This window comes from Dipodomys merriami, unplaced genomic scaffold (genome assembly GCF_024711535.1).
Source record: "Dipodomys merriami isolate MVZ:Mamm:240054 unplaced genomic scaffold, mDipMer1.0.p SCAF_202, whole genome shotgun sequence".
NCBI classification, from domain to species: Eukaryota; Metazoa; Chordata; class Mammalia; order Rodentia; family Heteromyidae; genus Dipodomys; species Dipodomys merriami.
Genome location: NW_027203405.1, coordinates 315,628 through 334,348, shown reverse-complemented (window position 1 = coordinate 334,348; position 18,721 = coordinate 315,628). Strand labels below are relative to the sequence as shown.

The following is an 18,721-nucleotide window of genomic DNA, read 5'->3' as shown; positions in this document are numbered from 1 at the left end:
TCAGAAGACCCTCCTGCCACGGCACAAGCCAATACCACCTGTCACCCCAGCTACTCAGGAGGCTGAGATCTCAGGATCGAAGTTCCACGCCAGCCCAGGGCGGGAAAAGTCCATGAGACTCTTACCTCCCTATTAACCAACCAAAGGCCAGAAGTGGAGCTGTGGCCCATCTGGTAAAATGTTAAGCCTTGCTTGAGTGAAAAAGCTATGGGACAGCGCCCGGGCCCTGAGTTCAAGCCCCAGGCCTGGCACACCCAGGCAGAGGTGGAAGCAGCAGCCGGTGGCCTGCGCCGATGCCCCCTGACACATGGGAAGCTGCGCGGGACACAGGAAGCGTCGTAGGACTGCTTTTCACCTTTGTAATTTATTTTCCATGTAGGGTTTGGCTGTGTGGCCCAGGTTGGCCCCGAACTTCTGAGCGCTACCCGTCCTCCTGAGCAGCTGGAACTGCACGTGTGTGCCACCACACCACACCATGGGCTTGCAGGGTGTTTGGGAGAACACAGAATAGAACATCAAGCTGGGTGCCTGTGGCTCACGCCTGTCATCCTAGCTACTCAGGAGGCTGAGATCTGAGGACTGTGGTTCAAAGCCAGCCTGGGCAGGGAAGTCCGTGCGACTCTTATCTCCAATAAACCACTAGAAAACCAGAAGTGGCGCTGTGGCTCAAGTGGTAGAGTGCTCGCCTTGAGCTAAAGAGCACAGGGACAGTGCCCAGGCCCAGAGTTCAAGCCCCATGACTGATCAAAAAAAAAAAAAAAGAATAGAACATCAAAAGTGAGCTGGGTGTGGTGGTACATGCCTGTAGTCTCAGCCCCATTGGCTGAGGCTGGAGGGTCGGGAGCGTAAGTCCAGTTTGGATACAGAGTGAGTTCCAGGCAGCCCTGAGTTGTATCGCAAAACTCTACCTTGAAAATAATAGGGCTGGGGAGGCGGCTCAGTGGTAGAGTGCTTGTCTGGCATGCATGAAGCCCTGGGTTCGATTCCTTGGTACCACATACACAGAAAAAGCCAGAAGTGGTGTTGTGGCTCAAGTAGTAGAGCGCTAGCCTTGAGCTGAAGAGCTGAGGGACAGCGCTCAGGTCCAGAGTTCAAGCCCCAGGACTGGCAGAAAAACAAGAACAACAACAAACCAGACATACCTCGGGGATGTGTGGAGGATGTGCTGCAGGTCGCTGCGAAGGGCCTCTAGGGAGGAGTCGGTGGGGACAAGGAGCTGGCAGAGCAAGGCCAGCTCTCTCTTGGCCAAGGTCAAGTTCATGGTTTTCACTTGGAAAAGCACGATCAGGCCCATCCTGAGTCTTCTCTGCACTGGGAAGTCTTGGGGCAGCGAGTCTTTGCTCCTTTCTTCTAGAAATGGTTTCATCTGCCTCTCCAAACATTCCCACAGGTGTTTCTTCACCTGATCCCAGAAGGAATGAAGATGAGTGAGCCCCCCTGGGGGAGCAGGCCTCAAGCCGCATGACAGCTATGGGGAGGCCCAGGGCCCCAGGGCGGGGAAAGCTAGCTCGGCCAAGCCTGGGGGTGGGAGGGTCCCTGTCCAAATAGGTGCAATGGGGGTTCCACCATCCAGCCACCAGCCCCAGGCAAGGTGAAAATCGGGCCCAACATTGGGCTTGGGGCTCAGAGCTGTCCCCGGAGTCAGCTCGGGGAGGGAGGGATTCCCTGATAGACGATGGCAGGGTCTCCCTGTCCACCACGCCTGCCCCCGGGTCCCGCCCCGTGAGACTCCGTACCTCCCCCTCATCATACTGCAGCGAGCTCCAGGGCTCCGGCGCGTCCTCATACACCATTGACACCCGGACGACGGAGAAAAACTGCTGGAACTGGGTGAAGAAGCTCTGCAGGTTGACCAGGCTCCAGGTCTGCAGGACGCTGAGGACGCGGTCCAGCATGACGGCGGCCGCGATCTGCTTCCCCCGCACCAGCTCATTCCGAGACTGGTCCATGACCAGGTTTACGGTCTTCTTCCACCACGCAGGGTTTGTGCACACGATGTCATCATACTGGTGCCAGTCTGCGAGTTACGGCAGGAGCCGCGTCAACCCACAGGTGAGGGGGGGGTGGGGTGGGGAAGAGGACACTGGCCAGCACGCATTCCGTCCACCACCAGAGGCGGGCAGCCCAGAAGGCCATGGGCGCCACGTGCTCCGCACGTGCTCACCACGCTCTGCACCTACACAGCGGCCCTGGCCTGCATGGTGCGCTGCGAACTGAGGCCCTGCCCCCGCCCCCCAGGACAGCCGGGCCTTGGTGGGGGCCTGGTACGAAGGAGAGCTGAGTTTGAGGCTGCCTTGGGATGGGCTGGAGAAGATTCGAGTGCAGATTCTACTGATGTCAACCATGAAACAAACAGAAAGCCAAAGTGTGGTCTGATGAGTTCTCTCTCTCTGTCTCTCTTCTCTCCCTCTCTCCTTCTTCCTCTCCCCCTCTCTCAATGAGTTCTCTCTCCCCTCCCCCTCTCTCCCTCTCCCTGTCCTTTCTCTCCCTCTCTCCCTCCCCTACCATCTCTCTCTCTCACACACATACACACACCACTCATAGATAAGAAAACCAAAGCCACAGCCACACCTGTGGGGGGCGCTGTTCCCGCACCAGCAGCACCGAGGCCTCAGGCTCATCCCTGACCAGTGATGGCTGACATGGGACAGGCCCCCTGACACCCTGTGACTTGGCTTCAGCCCAGGGTCTCCTGACCCCAACCCGAGCAGAAATTCCATTCTTCTGGTGGCATATCCACTCCCCCCCTCGTTAATCTGAAGTGCTTGGCACAAGCCAGCCAGGCGTCTCGGAACTGCGTTTAATCAGAGACAGTCTGCTCCGAGCTACTCGGAGAGGAGGCAGGGAGGACCCCGGACTTTGAGGCCAGCCTGGGGAACACCGAAGAACAAGAAGAAAGAGGAAAGGAGAAGGTACTAAATAAAAACCCAAACTTGGGAAATTCAGTAGGATGGTCTTTGTCCAAGGTGTATGAGGAATACCACCCTACAACCCTCTTCTGTGTCTGTTCCTGATTTAACAACGAAAATAATGCACAAGCCTAGGCGCCAGCAGCTCATGCCTGTCATCCTAGCTACTCAGGAGGCTGAGATCTGAGGATTACCTGTTTGAAGCCAGTCCGGGTAGGAAACATTATGAGACTCTGATCTCCAATGAACCACCAGAAAAGCACCAGAAGGTGCTCAAGGTGATAGAGCACTAGCCTTGAGCAAAAGAGCTCAGGGACAGTGCCCAGGCCCTGAGTTCCAGCCCCATGACTGACAAAAAGTAAATGAATAAAATAATAATAGTGGACAGCCAGGCACTGGTGGCCTATAATCCTAGCTACTCAGGAGGCTAAGATAGGAAGATCATACTTCAAAACCAGCCTAGGCAGACAAAACCTGTGAGACTCTTTTTTTCTCTCAAGTACTGAGTTTGAGTCCTGGTTTCAGACAGAAAGAACAAGAAAGAAAGAGAGAAAGGAGAAGGAGAGAGGGAGAGGGGGAGAGGGGGAGAGGGAGGGAGGGAGGGAGGGAGGGAGGGAGGGCTCTAGAACATTTGCCAGGCTGTCTTCCCTCCATCTCATCTACAGTCTCTGTCTACACTCCTGGAAGAGCAGCCCCGAGGCCCTCGCCCACCTGCTCGCCTTCCCACTGCCCCACCCTTCCTACACCTGGCTCCCTCCCTTTCCCGTGGCCACAGAGGCCCGCACAGACCGCCCGTCCTCCTCCAGTGACCCTCCCGGCCGGGCCCTGAGCTGGAGCTCACCTCCCGAGCCCAGGAGGGTGGACCGCACACACAGGCAGCGGTTCACATGCTGGCCCTTCTTCGGAGACTTGTAGATGTACTCGTACTCCACGGAGCTCTTGCCGCCTCGGTCAACGACGTACTTGTACGGGATGAAGGTGTCCAGGCTCTGCCGGGGGATGACCAGGCTGCCCTCCACAAGAGACCCGTGCTCCCCCAAGTCCCTGTGGGTCAACAGGACAAGGGCGATTATCTAATCCCACTCTTCCTCTGTGTGTGTGGGTGCGCGCGTACACGTGCATGCGCGTGAGCGTGTGTGCTGGGCCTGGGACGTGAACTCAGGGCCTGGGCGCTGTCCCAGAGCTTTTTCGATCAAGGCGAGCGCTCTTCCACTTGAGCCACGGGGCCAGCTCTGGCTTTTTGGTAGTTCATTGGAGATAAGCATCTCCCCAGCTTTCCGCCCAGGCTGGCTTTGAATTGTGATCCTCAGATCCCAGCCTCCCAGAACAACCGGGATCACGGGCGTGAGCCACCCACGCTGGGATCCGTGCACACACCAGACATGGCAGCTCCCAGCCGGCACTGAGAACCCGAACCGACGTGGCAAGCCCATGCTGCGAAGCGCCAGCCTGCCCCATGCATTTCCCAGAAGTCTGGGGGGCATGGGCCGGGCCCCAGCACTGAGTCACACTCACTTGGTGTAGTGAAGCAGGCACGCATTCTCCCACGCCGGCTTCCCCAGCCCTTTTCCTCCTCTGATGAATACTTTATGGGTGTCCGGCTTGAATCCAAAGTGATTGGAAAGAATAGCGTGGAAGTAGACCGTGACCCCTTCTCCGGGGCTCAGGGCGCTGGAGAGAGCAGAGACGGCGCTGTCACCAAGTCTGTGTGGCCTGTGCCACACACACGTACATACGTACACACCCATGCACAAACACACACACGTGTGTGTGTGTAGGCACGCTGCAAACGTGCAGTCACATACACAGTACAGACGTGTACACCTGCACACGCACACCCGCACACACATCATCACGTCCAGAGTCCAGATCCTCCCCCCTCTACTCTCCCTCTAACAGGGCGGGCCAACCCTCAAGCCCTGGGGCCGTCTCTCCTGAGTTCCACGGACCCATGCCAGCCCTGTACCCCGGGACGATCAGCGGAGGATTTGGGGCCCGGGCCCCGGTCCAAAGCTGAAGCTGGCAGAGGAGGGGCACAGCCTGGCATCCCCTGCACAGCTGCGCACCTGCCCTGAGCCAGGCCCACGGCCCACCTGTCAACCCTGAGCCGGGCCCACAGCCCACCTGTTCAACCCTGAGCCGGGCCCACGGCCCACCTGTTCAACCCTGAGCCGGGCCCACGGCCCACCTGGCCAGCCCTGAGCCGGGCCCACGGCCCACCTGGTCAAAGCCCTCGGTACTGCGGTGGTCTGGTTTCTCTGCTCCCTCTCATTTTTCACAGCAGCTGCATGTTTTCTGTTGCTTCCTTCTGGCTTCCTGTCCTCTGGCTTCGGCTCTTCCTCCGGCTTCCTCCCCTCTGGCTTCTTCCCTTCAGGCTTCTTCCCTTCCTCCGGCTTCTTCCCTTCCTCCGGCTTCCCTTCCTCCGGCTTCCTCCCCTCTGGCTTCTTCCCTTCCGGCTTCTTCCCTTCTTCCAGCTTCCTCCCCTCATGCTTCTTCCCTTCCTCTGGCTTCTTCCCTTCCTCCGGCTTCCTCCCCTCCGGCTTCTTCCCGTCTCCTGGCTCCTTGTCTTCTGACTTCAAACTCCTGTTTTCATCCACGTTCCCAGGAACAGCCGCCGGGCCCTTGGTCTTAGCTTCCTGGAATACCAGATCAGATCCCCAGTGCTTAGAAGCACACTTCCCATTCACCCGTGTCCCTCTGGGCTCAGAACATTCCAGGGTCTTCCAGCCCATTCTCCAAGATCCCCAAGAACCCCTCCCCCAGCCTCACTCACAGCCCCTCCTCCCCTCACTGGCCTGGAGGCTCCGCTTCCTCTGGCTGAGGGTAGACCCACCATGGTTGGCCTCGGGGCCTTGGCACATGCCCTGCTCTTCCAGGGCACAGCCCAGGGACCCCATGGCTCACCCTCACTCCTGGTCTCTGTTCCTAAGGCACCTCACCAGAATCCTTGCCTGGGGCATCCTGGCTGCACCCCACCCCACCCCACCCCAGCTTTCCCACTGCCTGGCTTGCTTTCTGTGACTCTCCCTTGACCCATAAAGACCAGAAGGGGTGGGGGTTGCTGGCTTGTTCACCTCTGACCCTGGAACTTCATAAACACTTACCAGCAAACAAAGGAGGGAAAGAAAGAAGGAAAGGAGGGAGGAAGGAAGGAAGCCAGGAGGGAGGAAGACAAGAGGGAAGGGAGGGAGGGAAGACAGAAGGGAGGGAGGAAGGAAGACAGGAGGGAGGGAGGGAGGAAGACAGGAGGGAGGGAGGGAGGAAGACAGGAGGGAAGGGAGGGAGGGAAGACAGGAGGGAAGGGAGGGAGGGAAGACAGGAGGGAAGGGAGGGAGGGAAGACAGGAGGGAGGGAGGGAGGGAAGGAGCAGGAAGGAAGGGAGGAAGGGAGAAAGACAAGAGGGAGGGAGGGAGGGAGGGAAGGAGGAGGGAGGAAGGAGGGAAGAAGGAAGACAGGAGGGAGGAAGAGAGGAAGACAGGAGGGAGGTAGGGAGGGAGGGAAGGAGAAGGGAGGAAGGGAGGAAGACAGGAGGGAAGGAGGAAGGAAGACAGAAGGGAGGGAGGGAGGAAAGGAGGGAGGAAGACAGGAAGAAGGAAGACAGGAAGGAAGGAAGACGGGGAGGGGGGAAGACAGGGAGGAGGGAGGGAGGGAGGGAGGGAAGGAGGGAGGGAGGGAGGGAGGGAAGGAGGGAGGAAGACAGGAAGAAGACAGGAAGGAAGGAAGAAGAAAGACGGGGAGGGGGGAAGACAGGGAGGAGGGAGGGGGGAAGACAGGGAGGAGGGAGGGGGGAAGACAGGGAGGAGGGAGGGGGGAAGACAGGGAGGAGGGAGGGAGGGAGGGAGGGAGGAAGTGGCCACAGGGAGGTGGTCCCACAGAGCAGCCTAGCCGCCAAGCCCCTACCTGGGGGGGTCCCTGGGAGGCAGGGGTGCTGTGTGGCAGTTGCTTTGCCGTCCGAGCCTCCGGGACGGGGCTGGCTGGCTCTGCCGGGGCACCAGGCGGCTGGGAGGAGCAAAGACCCCGCAGCCGTGAGCCCTGGAGCCGAGAGGAAGGGGCAGCCTTGGACCACGTCTGGAGGGGACATGGCAGTGCTGTGGGGGGCAGGGGCAGGGGCAGGGGAACCCCCCCCCGCCCGCCACCCCCTCTCCCGACACTCACCCCTGGGGCCGGGGCCGGGGCGTCTTCCTGCTGCATGTCCGCCTGCCGCATGGCTGTCTGCCCTTCGGCCCTGGGTGCAGAGCTGGCCCCTTGGGGCTCCGGTAGCGCAGTGTCTGAGGCCCGGGGGCCGCTCTGGGCGGCCGAGGAGGCTGTGCTGAGCCCCGCCTGGGGGAGGCCTGTGTCCCCAGAGGTCACAGAGGGCTTGTGACCCCCCGCTTCTGCGCCGTGCTGGGGCACAGGGCGGCTGGGAGCTGTCTCTCTTGCAGTGCCCCCTGGCTCTCCCACCGGCGGAGCCCGCGGAGGGCTGCTGCCAGGCTGGGCACGCGTGGCAGGGCCGTCTCCCTCCGGCCCCGTGCTCAGGGGCCGGCCGTGTGGGCTGGCTGGTTGGACAGGGCTTTGGGACAGGCCTGGGACCTGGGACCCGGGGTCAGTAGCTGAACTGGAGAGCCCCGAGGGGGCCGAGGGGAAGGCGTCCGGCTCCCAGTCCAGCTCTGAGGAAGTGGAGCCCTTCTTCTTCTTCTTCCTGGTCTTCTTCTTCTTCTAAATGGAAAGAGAGACCCATCAGTGACTCAAGACTGTCCGGCTTGGTGCGGCCAAACCATTTACGTCGGTCTCACCTGCAGGGGCGGGGGGGGGGGGGGGAGTAGGGCCTTGGGCTCACTAGCACACACTTCAGAGCACGGAAGCCCTGGTCAGCACATGGGGAGGCCGGGAAGGAGGCTCCGTGCCGGCCAGCTCTTCGTGCAGCTCGGTGCTGGTGCTGACAGCCAAGGCACCATGTTTAGAAGACAGACAAGATTTTTTTTTTTTTTGGATCAGTCATGGGGCCTGAACTCTGGGCCTGGGCGCTGTCCCTCTCAGCTCTTCAGCTCAAGGCGAGCACTCTACGCTTGAGCCACAGCGCCACTTCCGGTTTTCTAGTGGTTTATTGGAGATAAGAGTCTCACAGACTTTCCTGCCTGGCTTTGAACGGTGATCCTGGGATCTCAGCCTCCTGAGTAGCTAGGATGACAGGCGTGAGCCACTAGCCGGGGGCCAGACAAGCATTGTGGGGCTCTCCTCCAGCCTCTGAGGCAAGACCGGCCAGAAGAGCTGCACGGGTCAGGAAAGCCCGAGCCGGGGCTCCCGTGGCCTCGCTCCTAGAATCGGCTGGGCCTTGCTCTGGAAGGGCTCCTGGCACAGCTGCGGGGTGCCGGTCCCTCTGCCCTTTCTAATGTCTCCCTTGTATGGAGCCAGGGGGTGACAGCCCACCCACAAGAGCCTGGCGGGAAGCAGGATGTCTGGGGTGAAGTGCACCCCTAACTAGGGCCGTTCCCCAGGAGCAGAGCAGACAGGCTGTGCTTGGGGGGGGGGGCGTCTGGGGGAGCTCAGCGTCATCGAGCTAGGCGCCTCCAGGGCTCACTGCGGGGGGGGGGGGGGGGAGTCCCAGCTTGCCCGGGACCATATCCACATTGACTTGTTTTTGTGGTGCTGGGATGGAACCTAGAGCGTGTGTGTGCCAGGCAAGTGTCCGGCCAGACTATACCCCAAGACCGCCCCGTCCCGTCTAATCATGCCAGTCACCATGCGGCGTGGCGCGGTGTGGCGCGGGGCACCGGTGTTCCTGCGATCCCGGGCACCACCCGCACCGTGTGGCGGTGGCGGCGGCGGCGGCTTTGTGTCCATCTCTTTCACGCACTTCCTTCCTCCACCGCCGCTGCCCACTTGCACTTCACGTGCATACACTCCAGAATGTCTCCTTCAACTTCCCAACAAAATAAAACCCATCTGAACCTAGACTGCCTTGATCCACTGACAGGCTAATCTCACCTCGGGAAGAGCCCTCACCCCTGCGGGGGCTCTCACCGGAGGAGAGAGCTCAGAGGAAGACCTGAAACTTGAAATCTACTACCAGAAAACGTAGGAAACCCTGCAAGTGAAGGCACAGGCAGCGATTTTCTGCAGAGACTCCAGTGGCCCAGATGATGGAAGCGAACGACGACAAATGGGACTACATCCAATTAACGAATTCTGCCAGGCACCGGTGGCTCACGCTTGTCCATCCTAGCTACTCCGGAGGCTGAGATCTGAGGATCGCGGTTCAAAGCCAGCCCGGACAGAAAACTCCCCATGAGGCTCTTACTCAAAAACCGGAAGTGGTGCTGTGGCTCAAGTGGTAGCGTGCTAGACTTGAGTAAAAGAGCTCAAGGACACTACCCAGGCCCTGAGTTCAAGCCCCATGACTGACAAAAAAGAAAAAGAAAGGAAAAAGATTAAAGAGAGGTTTCAAACTGCAAAACTAAACAGTCACTAGAACCAACAGACAACTCCCATAATGGGAGAAAATCTTCCACCTACTCAACAGATGAAAAATTAATGCCCAGAATCTACAAAGAACTCAAAAACATTAAATAGCAATAAAACAAATAATCCTATCAGGAAACGGACAAGCAAAATAAATTCACACAAACACACAAGATAGCAGATGTATGGAGAATGTCTCAGAATCTGAGCCATGAAGGCAATGCAAACCAAAGCCACACGAAGACTCCACCTCTCGGCAATCAGAATGAAGCCCAGGAGGAACAGGCAACAGATGCTGGGGAGGATGACGATGGATGTAGGTGGGAGGTGAACCAGGGTGACCACCACGGAAGTCAGTATGAGGTTCTCCAAAAAGCTGAAAGCAGACCTTCCCTGGAACCCATCATGCTACGATGGGGCGCATATCACAGTAGGCAAATGATAGAACACGCTAAAGTACCCAACAACAGATGAATGGATAAACACACACACACACACACACACACACACACACACACACACACACACACACACACACACACACACACACACACACACACACACACCTATATACCCATTTCCTTAACTACATACACACAGAACACAGACCATGGCTCTAAGGAACTACTACTTAGGTTATCGGGAAGGAGAGTAATTTTGTAGTGAGTTTTAAGCATGAAACCAGCATACGGACCCCCGTGAAAGCTGCTGGTCAGCAGGATTGTGGGGGATGGGGAGAGGGAAGTAGGCCAGTCAGAGGCCGGTACTAGAGGAGTACTAGCAGAGTGGGTTGGGTTAACGTGGGGGATGAATATGGCTGAATTTTTTTTTTTTTTTGCAGGTTGTAGAACTTGAACTCAGGGCCTGGGCGATGTCCCTGAGCAATTTTGCTCAAGGCTAGCGTTCTACACTTGGAGCCATAGCTCTACTTCTGGCTTTTGAGTGGTTAATGACAGATGTTACTACCTGGGCTTACTTTGAGCTGCAATCTTCAGATCTCAGCCTCCTGAATAGCTAGGATTACAGGCATGAGCCACCAGTGCCCAACAAAACATAATTTTTTTTTTTTTTTTTGGCCAGTTGTGGGGACTGAACTCTGGGCCTGGGCGCTGTTCCTCAGCTCTTCAACTCAAGGCTAGCGCTCTACCATTTAAGCCACAGTGCCACTTCCAGCTTTTTCTGCTTATGTGGTACTGAGGAATCGAACTCAGGGCCTCAGGCATGCAAGGCAAGCACTCTACCACTGAGCCACCTTCCCAGCCCAAAATATAATTTTTTAACTGAAAACAGAACAATAAAACCTGAAGATGTTTTGGGAAGGTGATTTGGGCATGTGTGGAGTTGGGGGGGGGGGGAGAATGGGTGAGGTTGATTGAAATATGTTGTAAATATATGTGGAAATGTAACAATGAAATCCCAAACCCCAGGGCTGGGAAGGTGGCTCAGTGGTAGAGTGCTTGCCTAGCTAGCATGCATGAGGCCCTGGGTTCAGTTGCTCAGTACCTCATACACGGGAAAAACCGGAAGTGGAACTATGGCTCAAGTGATAGAACGCTAGCCTTGATCACAGAGAAACTCAGGGACAGCGCCTAGGCCCTGAGTTCAAGCCCCGGGACTAGTTAAAAGAAAAAGAAAGAAAAAAGAAATCCCAAACCCCACCCTGTATAACAAATACAAGCTAATTAAAAAGAAATAAACCAGCCACTGCCCTCCACTGGAAGATGACAATCATTTGGACAGAAGCACCCCACAAAGCAGGCTCCGAGATGGAGAGTTTGGTCCCCAGCTGGCGGTGCTGCTTGGGGAGTGTGTAGGAACTTTGGGAGGTAGGGCCTCGGTGGGGGAGGGCCCTCTCTGCCCCTCCCTCCCCTTCCTGTTCACATGAGGGTTTCCCTCACCAAGACACCGCCACGAATGCACCCATGGCCGGGGACTGAGACCTCCAAGACCCCAACCTAACACAGCAGCTCTCCCGTGTGTACAGCCACCGTCTCAGTCATGAAAAGTCACAGGAAGCAGCGGCTCAGTTCCGAGGCCGAGGCCTGTGTGCCTGAATGCCACAGGGAATGACAGCCAGGCTCTGAACTCTCACAAACACGCCCTAAACTGGAGGTGGGCGTCGGCCATAGCACTGAGCTGGGGCCGGGGCACGGGTCAGCCTGGCCGCCCCCTCCGCATGCCCACAGGCCTGGCCTCCGGCTCTTTTCTGTGAGCGGCATCCTGGGTTACCAACGGAGCCTCAGACCAGGGAAGGACACAAGCGATAAAGGCAAGCATTTCCAAAATGTCCTGGATCACCACCGCCAGGGTGGAGTGAGCCCTGCCACCGCACGGACCAGGCCAGGTGCCACCCGAGCGGGGCCGGCACACCAGTCCGGCCCGGCCGCCCTGGGGGTGCGGCGCTGCCCGCTGGCAGGCCTGGCTGGGGGGGCAGGACATCTTTCTTGTGCAATTGTGCAGCCGGTCTACCTGCTCCTCGTCTGCGAGCGCCACGTCCACACCCTCAGCCTCGGCCGTGACCCTTCTCCTCTTGCTGGGCGGGTGAGGCGCGGCTTGCAGCCCATCTGCCATGCTGTCACCACCAGCTATATAAACCTCTGGGGCCACTCCCTGTGGAGACAGGAGCTCCTCAGACACAGCCGGCCCGCGCCACTCCACGCGCCGACCGCTCCACGCACCGCACCCGGCTCAGCACAGCCCCGGCCGGGCCACCCTCCCAGCACCCTCAGAGGTCCAGGAAGACCAGGCTCCCACAGGGGGTCACAATGCAGGAGCCCACACTGCCCTACCCACCCCCGGGCAAACTGGGCGCTGCAGACGGACACAGCTGCAGGTCCATGAGGGGCAGGCCAGCCCCGGTGCCCAAGGATGAGGGCACGGAGCCGGGCCAGGGCTCCGGAGCCCGGCCCGTCGGCGGACAGGCGTGCCTGCTTGCAGCCAGCTCCTGTCACCAAACACAGAACCTTCTAGCAGGAAGCCAAGGAGGGAAACCCAGGATGAGTCAGCCACGTCTGGCCCTTCCACCCAGAGAGCTGTCCTCTTCCCCTCACTCTGGAAAGTTCTGACCCAGAGGCCTGGGAGAGGACGCAAGAACCTGCACCGCGCTCTGAGGGGCCCCAGGTGGGAGCCGATCTCCTGGTAAGGGGAGGGCAGCGGACGCGGCACAGCCCCCATCTGCAGGATGAAGCCCCCCCCTTGGGGGTGGGCTCACCAGCTGGGCTGCACCGGCACCAGTGCACCGGGCTGTTCTCCATGCACACGTGTGGCTGGCTGAGGAGACGCACTGGGCTGATCGCCGGCCCCACACAGCACCACGCGCACACCACATGCTTTGCCGTCCACATTTCACGTGTGGAGAACGCGTATCCAGGCTTGCTTCTTTTTTTACAGATCTCCTTCTATGACAATATCTACTGATGTGAACATCATAAAATGGACCTTTTCTTTGTGTGTGCCAGTCCTGGGGCTTGAATTTAGGGTCTGGGCACAGACCCTGAACTTTTGTGCTTGAGGCTAGTGCTCTACCACTTTTCCAGCTTTTTGGTTAACTCAAGATAAGACGGCTCTTACTTCCTTGCCCCACAAAGGCTTTGAAACACAATCCTCAGTTCTCAGCCTTCTGAGTAGCTAAGGTGACAGGCAGGAGCCACTGGAGCCTGGAAGAACTTCTTCCTTTCCTCCTCTTCCTCCTTTTAATGATGGTGTAGACCCGACCCAAGGACTTACTCTAGGCCATGTTCTCTAGCCCTGAGTAGAACACTCTTACCCCAAACAAGCTATTTTAACAGCTGTGCACCAGTGGTTCGTGGTTCGAGCTATGCCTGTAATACTAGCTACTCAGCAGGCTGAGCTCTGAGGACGTCAGTTTGAAGCCAGCCCCAGCAGGAAATCCACGGGAGTCTGCCAGACCTGGACAGATGAGGCTTTGGCTGAGGGAGGCTGGGGTCTGACACACTGAAGGGCCCCCTGGAGGGCCCCCTCCCCAGGCAAACGAGTACCAGCCAGCCTGTGTGTGTCCAGAACCTCTGCCCCGGCCACCTCCAGGCCCGCCCTTCCCATCCTGGGACACAGAGAGGCCATGTGAGGTGGGAGCTCAGGCCCCGCCGGGCCCCACCACAGTTCCTGCCAGTGCTGGAGAGAGGGCTGGATGTGGAGAAGGGAGGGGAAAGCCTGGAGCAACCAGACCAAGCAGCAGCTCTGCTCCTGCCAGGAGGGGGCGCTGTGGGCTGACGCCAGGGACGCTGGGCACTGACGCCTCAGCCACGGGGGGGGGGGGGGGGGGGGTGCTGGGAGGGGTGGGGGGGCAGGCTTGGCTCACTCACACTCTGGACTATGATCCACGAGGCGTCGGAACTGGGTTCCTCAGAGTTTCCTTGCCAGTCACCAGAGCTAAGGGACAGGTCCTGGGTCTCCTCGGCCTTGAGCGCTTCTCCAGTCTCCATGTCGCTAAAGGACAGGTCCTGGGTCTCCTCGGCCTTGAGCGCTTCTCCAGTCTCCATGTCTCCCTCTGGGACGGAGGCAACATCCTCAGGGATTTTGGCCTCAGAATCTACACAGGTGGAAGGGGTGCGGGCAGGTCAAGCGCGGCTCTGGGCGCTGGCCATCAGCCCCGGCTCCCGGGGCCCTGACTGTGCGGGCTGGGATGGGGGGGTCGGTGGGCAGCCGAGCATCGTGCCCATGCCCACAGCGCCACCCACCCATCCCAGCCAAAGCACCCTGCAGGTGCCAGTGCCACTGTGTCACGAGGTCCTGGAGCTCGCTCCAAACTGCCCACTGGGCCAGACCTCGCCCTGGGGGCCGGGGGCGGGTCTCTACAGAGGCCTGGGTCCCGTAACCCGGAGTGGCCCTCACACCTGGGCCGTGGGCTCCCAGACCTGCTTGTCGCTGGGAAGCTTCCGGTCAGCCTCGCTTGCCAGCAGGACCGTCCTGCCACCAGGAGCGCCCCTTTGGGTGTTTTCTCCCCACCCCTGTTCTCTTCCCTCACCAGCACTAAACTGGGTCACTGCTCATCTCCTCTTGGGAAAGCTCTGGATGGCAACTCAAGGACTAGCAACACAGCCATCAGCTCGCACACCTCTAAGTGTGCACCACATACACTCACTCACTCTGTAACACACATATACACTATCACCCTCCATAACATACTATCACATACAAAGGCCGGGCGCCGGTGGCTCATGCCTGTCACCTGAGCTACTCAGGAGGCTGAGATCTGAGGATTGCGGTTCAAAGCCTCGGCAGAAAAGTCCTGAATGATCTATCAGCAAAAAGCTAAGCTGGAAGCCGGGTGCTGGTGGCTCACACCTGTAATCCTAGCTACTCAGGAGGCTGAGATCTGAGGATCTCGGTTCAAAGCTAGCCCGGGCAGGAGAGACTATGAGACTCCTATCTCCAATAAACCACCAGAAAACCGGAAGTGGCACTGTAGCTCAAGTGGTAGAGCACTTGCCTTGAACTGAAGAGCTGAGGGACAGCGCCCAGGCCCAGAGTTCAGGCCCCACAACTGACAAAAAAAAAAAAGCTAAGCTGGAATATGGTTCAAATGGTAGAGCTTCAGCTGTGGGCAAAAAAAAAGCCTAGTGAGAGGCTCTGAGTTCAAGCTCTAGTACTGGCACCAAAAAAAGAAAAAAATCACAAGTTTTGAAACCAAGCCTGGGGGCATCTGCAGAGATGGAAGGTCCTGACTTTGGACAGACCACAGGGACAGAGGGGGAGGGTGCCAAGGGCTAGGAGGTAACTGGAACAGGAGCAGCGATTCCCTTTGAAAAGAGGTGTGGACGATGGTGAGTTTGAGGTCAGCTTGGGTGACAGATAGATGGTAGTGATGGGAATGTGTGCCATGCCCCAGGCAATTCACTCAGAGAGGGTCAAAATGGCCAACCACGCCCTGTGATCGAACTCTTCCATCACAGTCAATAATTCTCTCGGCCTACAGCATGTGTGCTCTCTGGCCTAGCAGAGGGCAAATCCTGGAAAAGAGGTAGCAGCCTGCGGCCCCACCCAAGCAGGGACCAAGTCCACAGCCTCCCACACGGAGGCCGGGCACAGTGGGGGGCCTCGGGGCCCAGCCTTCAGTCCTCTCTGCCTGTGCCAGGGGCCAGCTGAACCCAACAGCCCCGGCTCCAGAGGGGAGACGGCTGCTGCTTCCAGGAGGAGTGTGCGGTGTGCCTGAACCACCCCCCCCCGCACACGCACACGCACACGCATGTGTGCATGCAGCCTCCCTGCCTCCCCAGCCTCAAGGGCCACCAGACAGTCTCACTCGCCTTCCTCATTACAAAACCACGCAGCCTCCAGGGAAAGGTGGAGAATGTAAGAAACAGAAAAGAAACAGATGGCCCAGCGCTTCAACCCTTCTCCCACAGAACCTTCTAGTATTGGAAGACAACAATCCCACCTGGCCATGGAGGGGATTCATTTGTGAGGGTCACTCCCCCGCCCCCTGCTGGCCACAGAAGAGCTCAATCCCCCAAATGGGGCGCTTCCCCCCACCCCTGCGCCCGCATCCTCCGGGGGCCCCAGGACCCCCCTCCACCCCCACGGCCCACAGGTCCCCATCTTGTCTGAAACTTCTGGGAAGCCGGGGGAGGGGCCACTTCCTGGTTGAGTTCAGAGGGCACAGGAGGTAGCCCTGCTTTCAGTTTCTGTTCCTGTGGTCACAGTGGGGGTGGGGTGGGGGTCAGCTGACTCAGCAGAGAGAGCGCCCCCCCCCCCCCCGCTCCCCTCCCAGGCATCCCTTCCTGGGCAGCCAGGACACTGGCTCAGCTATGAGAAGACTTCACAGCGCTGCCGCCCACCCCGTGCTCAGAGCTGCAGCCCTGCCTGCTCCCCTCACCACCCCTCCTCTACCAGGAGACCCACCCCACGAGGGGTGGAGCCCAGGACCCCATGAAGCCCCTGGGGTGTGGGGTGCGCTCCTTCTCGTTTAGTCCCAAGACATAAATTGCCTAGAGTCCCTCTCCCCGACAAGCTTCTGAAGACAGGAAGACAGGACTACAGACATCACCACCTGAGCCCCAGCAGCGCCCGCTCTTCCCTCACGCTGAGGCCCCGGCCAAACGGTTTAAAATCCCCACTCTGCTCAGGCGTCGGTGGCTCACGCCTGTAATCCTAGCTGCTCAGAGATGAGATCTGAGGATCGCAGGTAGAAGCCAGACTTGGTAAGATCTATGGGACTCTTCTCTCCAATGAACCACCAAAAAGCCACACGTAGAGAGCTGTAGCCCAAGTGGTACCACACCAACCCTCAGCCATTAAGCAGGATGGTGGCCTGAGTTCAAGCCCCAGTACCCCCATTAAGCAAAGAAAATCCTGGCTGCCGCATGCGGGCTGAGTAACTGTGGACAAGTGCTCCAATCCGTCTGTGCCACACTGTCAGCATGATTAGGGTGGGATTGGGGCAGCTGGGCATGTCTTGGATTAGCACACCGCAGACTGCAAAACCCACTTCTAGGGCCACTATGCCAGCAGGGAGGCAGGGAGGCTGGGAGGCAGGCAGGGAGGGAGGCAGGGAGGCAGGGAGGATGGGAGGCAGGGAGGGAGGGAGGCAGGGAGGCAGGGAGGATGGGAGGCAGGGAGGATGGGAGGCAGGGAGGGAGGCAGGGAGGCAGGGAGGGAGGGAGGGAGGCAGGGAGGCTGGGAGGATGGGAGGAAGGCAGGGAGGGAGGCAGGGAGGCTGGGAGGGAGGCAGGGAGGCAGGGAGGGATGCAGGGAGGCAGGGGGGGAGGGAGGATGGGAGGATGGGAGGATGGGAGGAAGGCAGGGAGGGAGGGAGGCAGGGAGGGAGGGAGGCAGGGAGGGAGGCTGGGAGGCAGGGAGGCTGGGAGGATGGGAGGAAGGCAGGGAGGGAGGCAGGGAGGCTGGGAGGGAGGCAGGGAGGCAGGGAGGCTGGGAGGATGGGAGGCAGGGAGGGATGCAGGGAGGCAGGGAGGCTGGGAGGATGGGAGGCAGGGAGGGATGCAGGGAGGCAGGGAGGCTGGGAGGATGGGAGGATGGGAGGCTGGGAGGCAGGGAGGCAGGCTGGGAGGCAGGGAGGCTGGGAGGCAGGGAGGCAGGCTGGGAGGCAGGGAGGATGGGAGGGAGGGAGGCAGGGAGGCTGGGAGGCAGGGAGGCAGGCTGGGAGGCAGGGAGGATGGGAGGGAGGGAGGCAGGCAGGGAGGGAGGCAGGCAGGGAGGGAGGCAGGCAGGGTGGCAGCAGGCAGTCGGGCTGGCCGCCCCGGTGGTGGGAAGTTCGGCTCGGACCTGGACCGGCCGGGGCCTGCACCCCAGCGTCCCGCCCCCCCATCCCGGGCTTCCCCGAAATGCTCCCGGGCCCCGCTCCGCCGGCCTCCGGAGGAAGGAAAGCCTGCGCCCCGAGAAAGGAAACTGAAACTTAGCGAAGAGCCCCAGGGTCCGGGGCTGCGGGGCTGCGGGGCTGCGGGGTCCGGGGCTGCGGGGCTGCGGGGCTGCGGGGCCCGGGGCTGCGGGGCTGCGGGGCCCGGGGCTGCGGGGCTGCGGGGCCCGGGGCTGCGGGGCTGCGGGGCCCGGGGCGGCGGGGCTGCGGGGCCCGGGGCGGCGGGGCTGCGGGGCCCGGGGCTGCGGGGCTGCGGGGCCCGGGGCTGCGGGGCTGCGGGGCCCGGGGCTGCGGGGCTGCGGGGCCCGGGGCGGCGGGGCTGCGGGGCTGCGGGGCTGCGGGGCTGCGGGGCCCGGGGCTGCGGGGCTGCGGGGCTGCGGGGCTGCGGGGCCCGGGGCTGCGGGGCTGCGGGGCCCGGGGTCCGCCCCGGCGCTCCCGTCCCGCCCGGCCTCACCTGCGGCGGGGGCCGCGGGGCGCAGGCGGCTCCCGCACTCGCTGCAGAACCGGTCCCGGGGCCCGCGTCCGCGCCGGCACGCGGGGCACTCCATCCCTCGCCAAGCGCCAAGCGTCGCCCGCGCCGCGTTTTAAGCCCGCGCCCCGCGGCACGTGACCGCCGCCCGCTTCGGTTTCATTTTCTGGGAAAGTGACCGACGACGTCCGCGGCCCGGCCGGCGCCCGCCCCGCCCCGCGCCCGCCCCGCCCCGCCCCGCCCCGCCCCGCGCCCGCCCCGCCCCGCCCCGCCCCGCCCCGCGCCCGCCCCGCGCTTCCGGCCCCCGCCCCGCCCCGCGGCCCGCGCGCCCCTCCCGCACCTGCCGTTCCCACGGCCCCGGGAAGCGGGGCGCGGCGGGGCGCGGGGCGGGGCACCCGCTCCGGGAAACCGAAACTGTGGCCTCGGGGAAGAGGCGGCGCCCGGGACGCCGGAGCCCGGGACGCGCCCGGGGCCCGCGCGGTTCTTCCACCCGGGCCCGGCCCGCGCGCCCCAGGTTTCGCCCGAGGGGACCCCAACAACCCCAGGGCCAACCCCAGGGCGCCAGCAGGGCGG

At 60.8% G+C, this 18,721-nt stretch overlaps 1 protein-coding gene across 3 annotated transcripts in view; it reads right to left on the bottom strand.

Moving 5' to 3' along the window:
- Rnf213 (ring finger protein 213) overlaps window positions 1-18,316 on the bottom strand; it is a 96,032-nt gene extending 77,716 nt beyond the window's left edge. For 2 of the 3 annotated variants that reach the window (XM_070031596.1, XM_070031599.1), the window contains exons 1-8: window positions 18,134-18,316; window positions 13,670-13,896; window positions 7,065-7,604; window positions 5,130-5,545; window positions 4,425-4,580; window positions 3,751-3,953; window positions 1,737-2,017; window positions 1,143-1,402 (exon numbers count right to left, since the gene is read on the bottom strand). In XM_070031596.1, coding sequence (XP_069887697.1) covers window positions 1,143-1,402; window positions 1,737-2,017; window positions 3,751-3,953; window positions 4,425-4,580; window positions 5,130-5,545; window positions 7,065-7,604; window positions 13,670-13,896; window positions 18,134-18,227 — 2,177 coding nt within the window. In that variant the 5' untranslated portion in view covers window positions 18,228-18,316. Of the gene's footprint in view, window positions 1-1,142; window positions 1,403-1,736; window positions 2,018-3,750; window positions 3,954-4,424; window positions 4,581-5,129; window positions 5,546-7,064; window positions 7,605-11,816; window positions 11,914-13,669; window positions 13,897-18,133 lie in introns of those variants that run through there. The other variant, XM_070031598.1, reaches the window with a different exon arrangement.
- Between the last annotated feature and the right edge of the window lie 405 nt (window positions 18,317-18,721).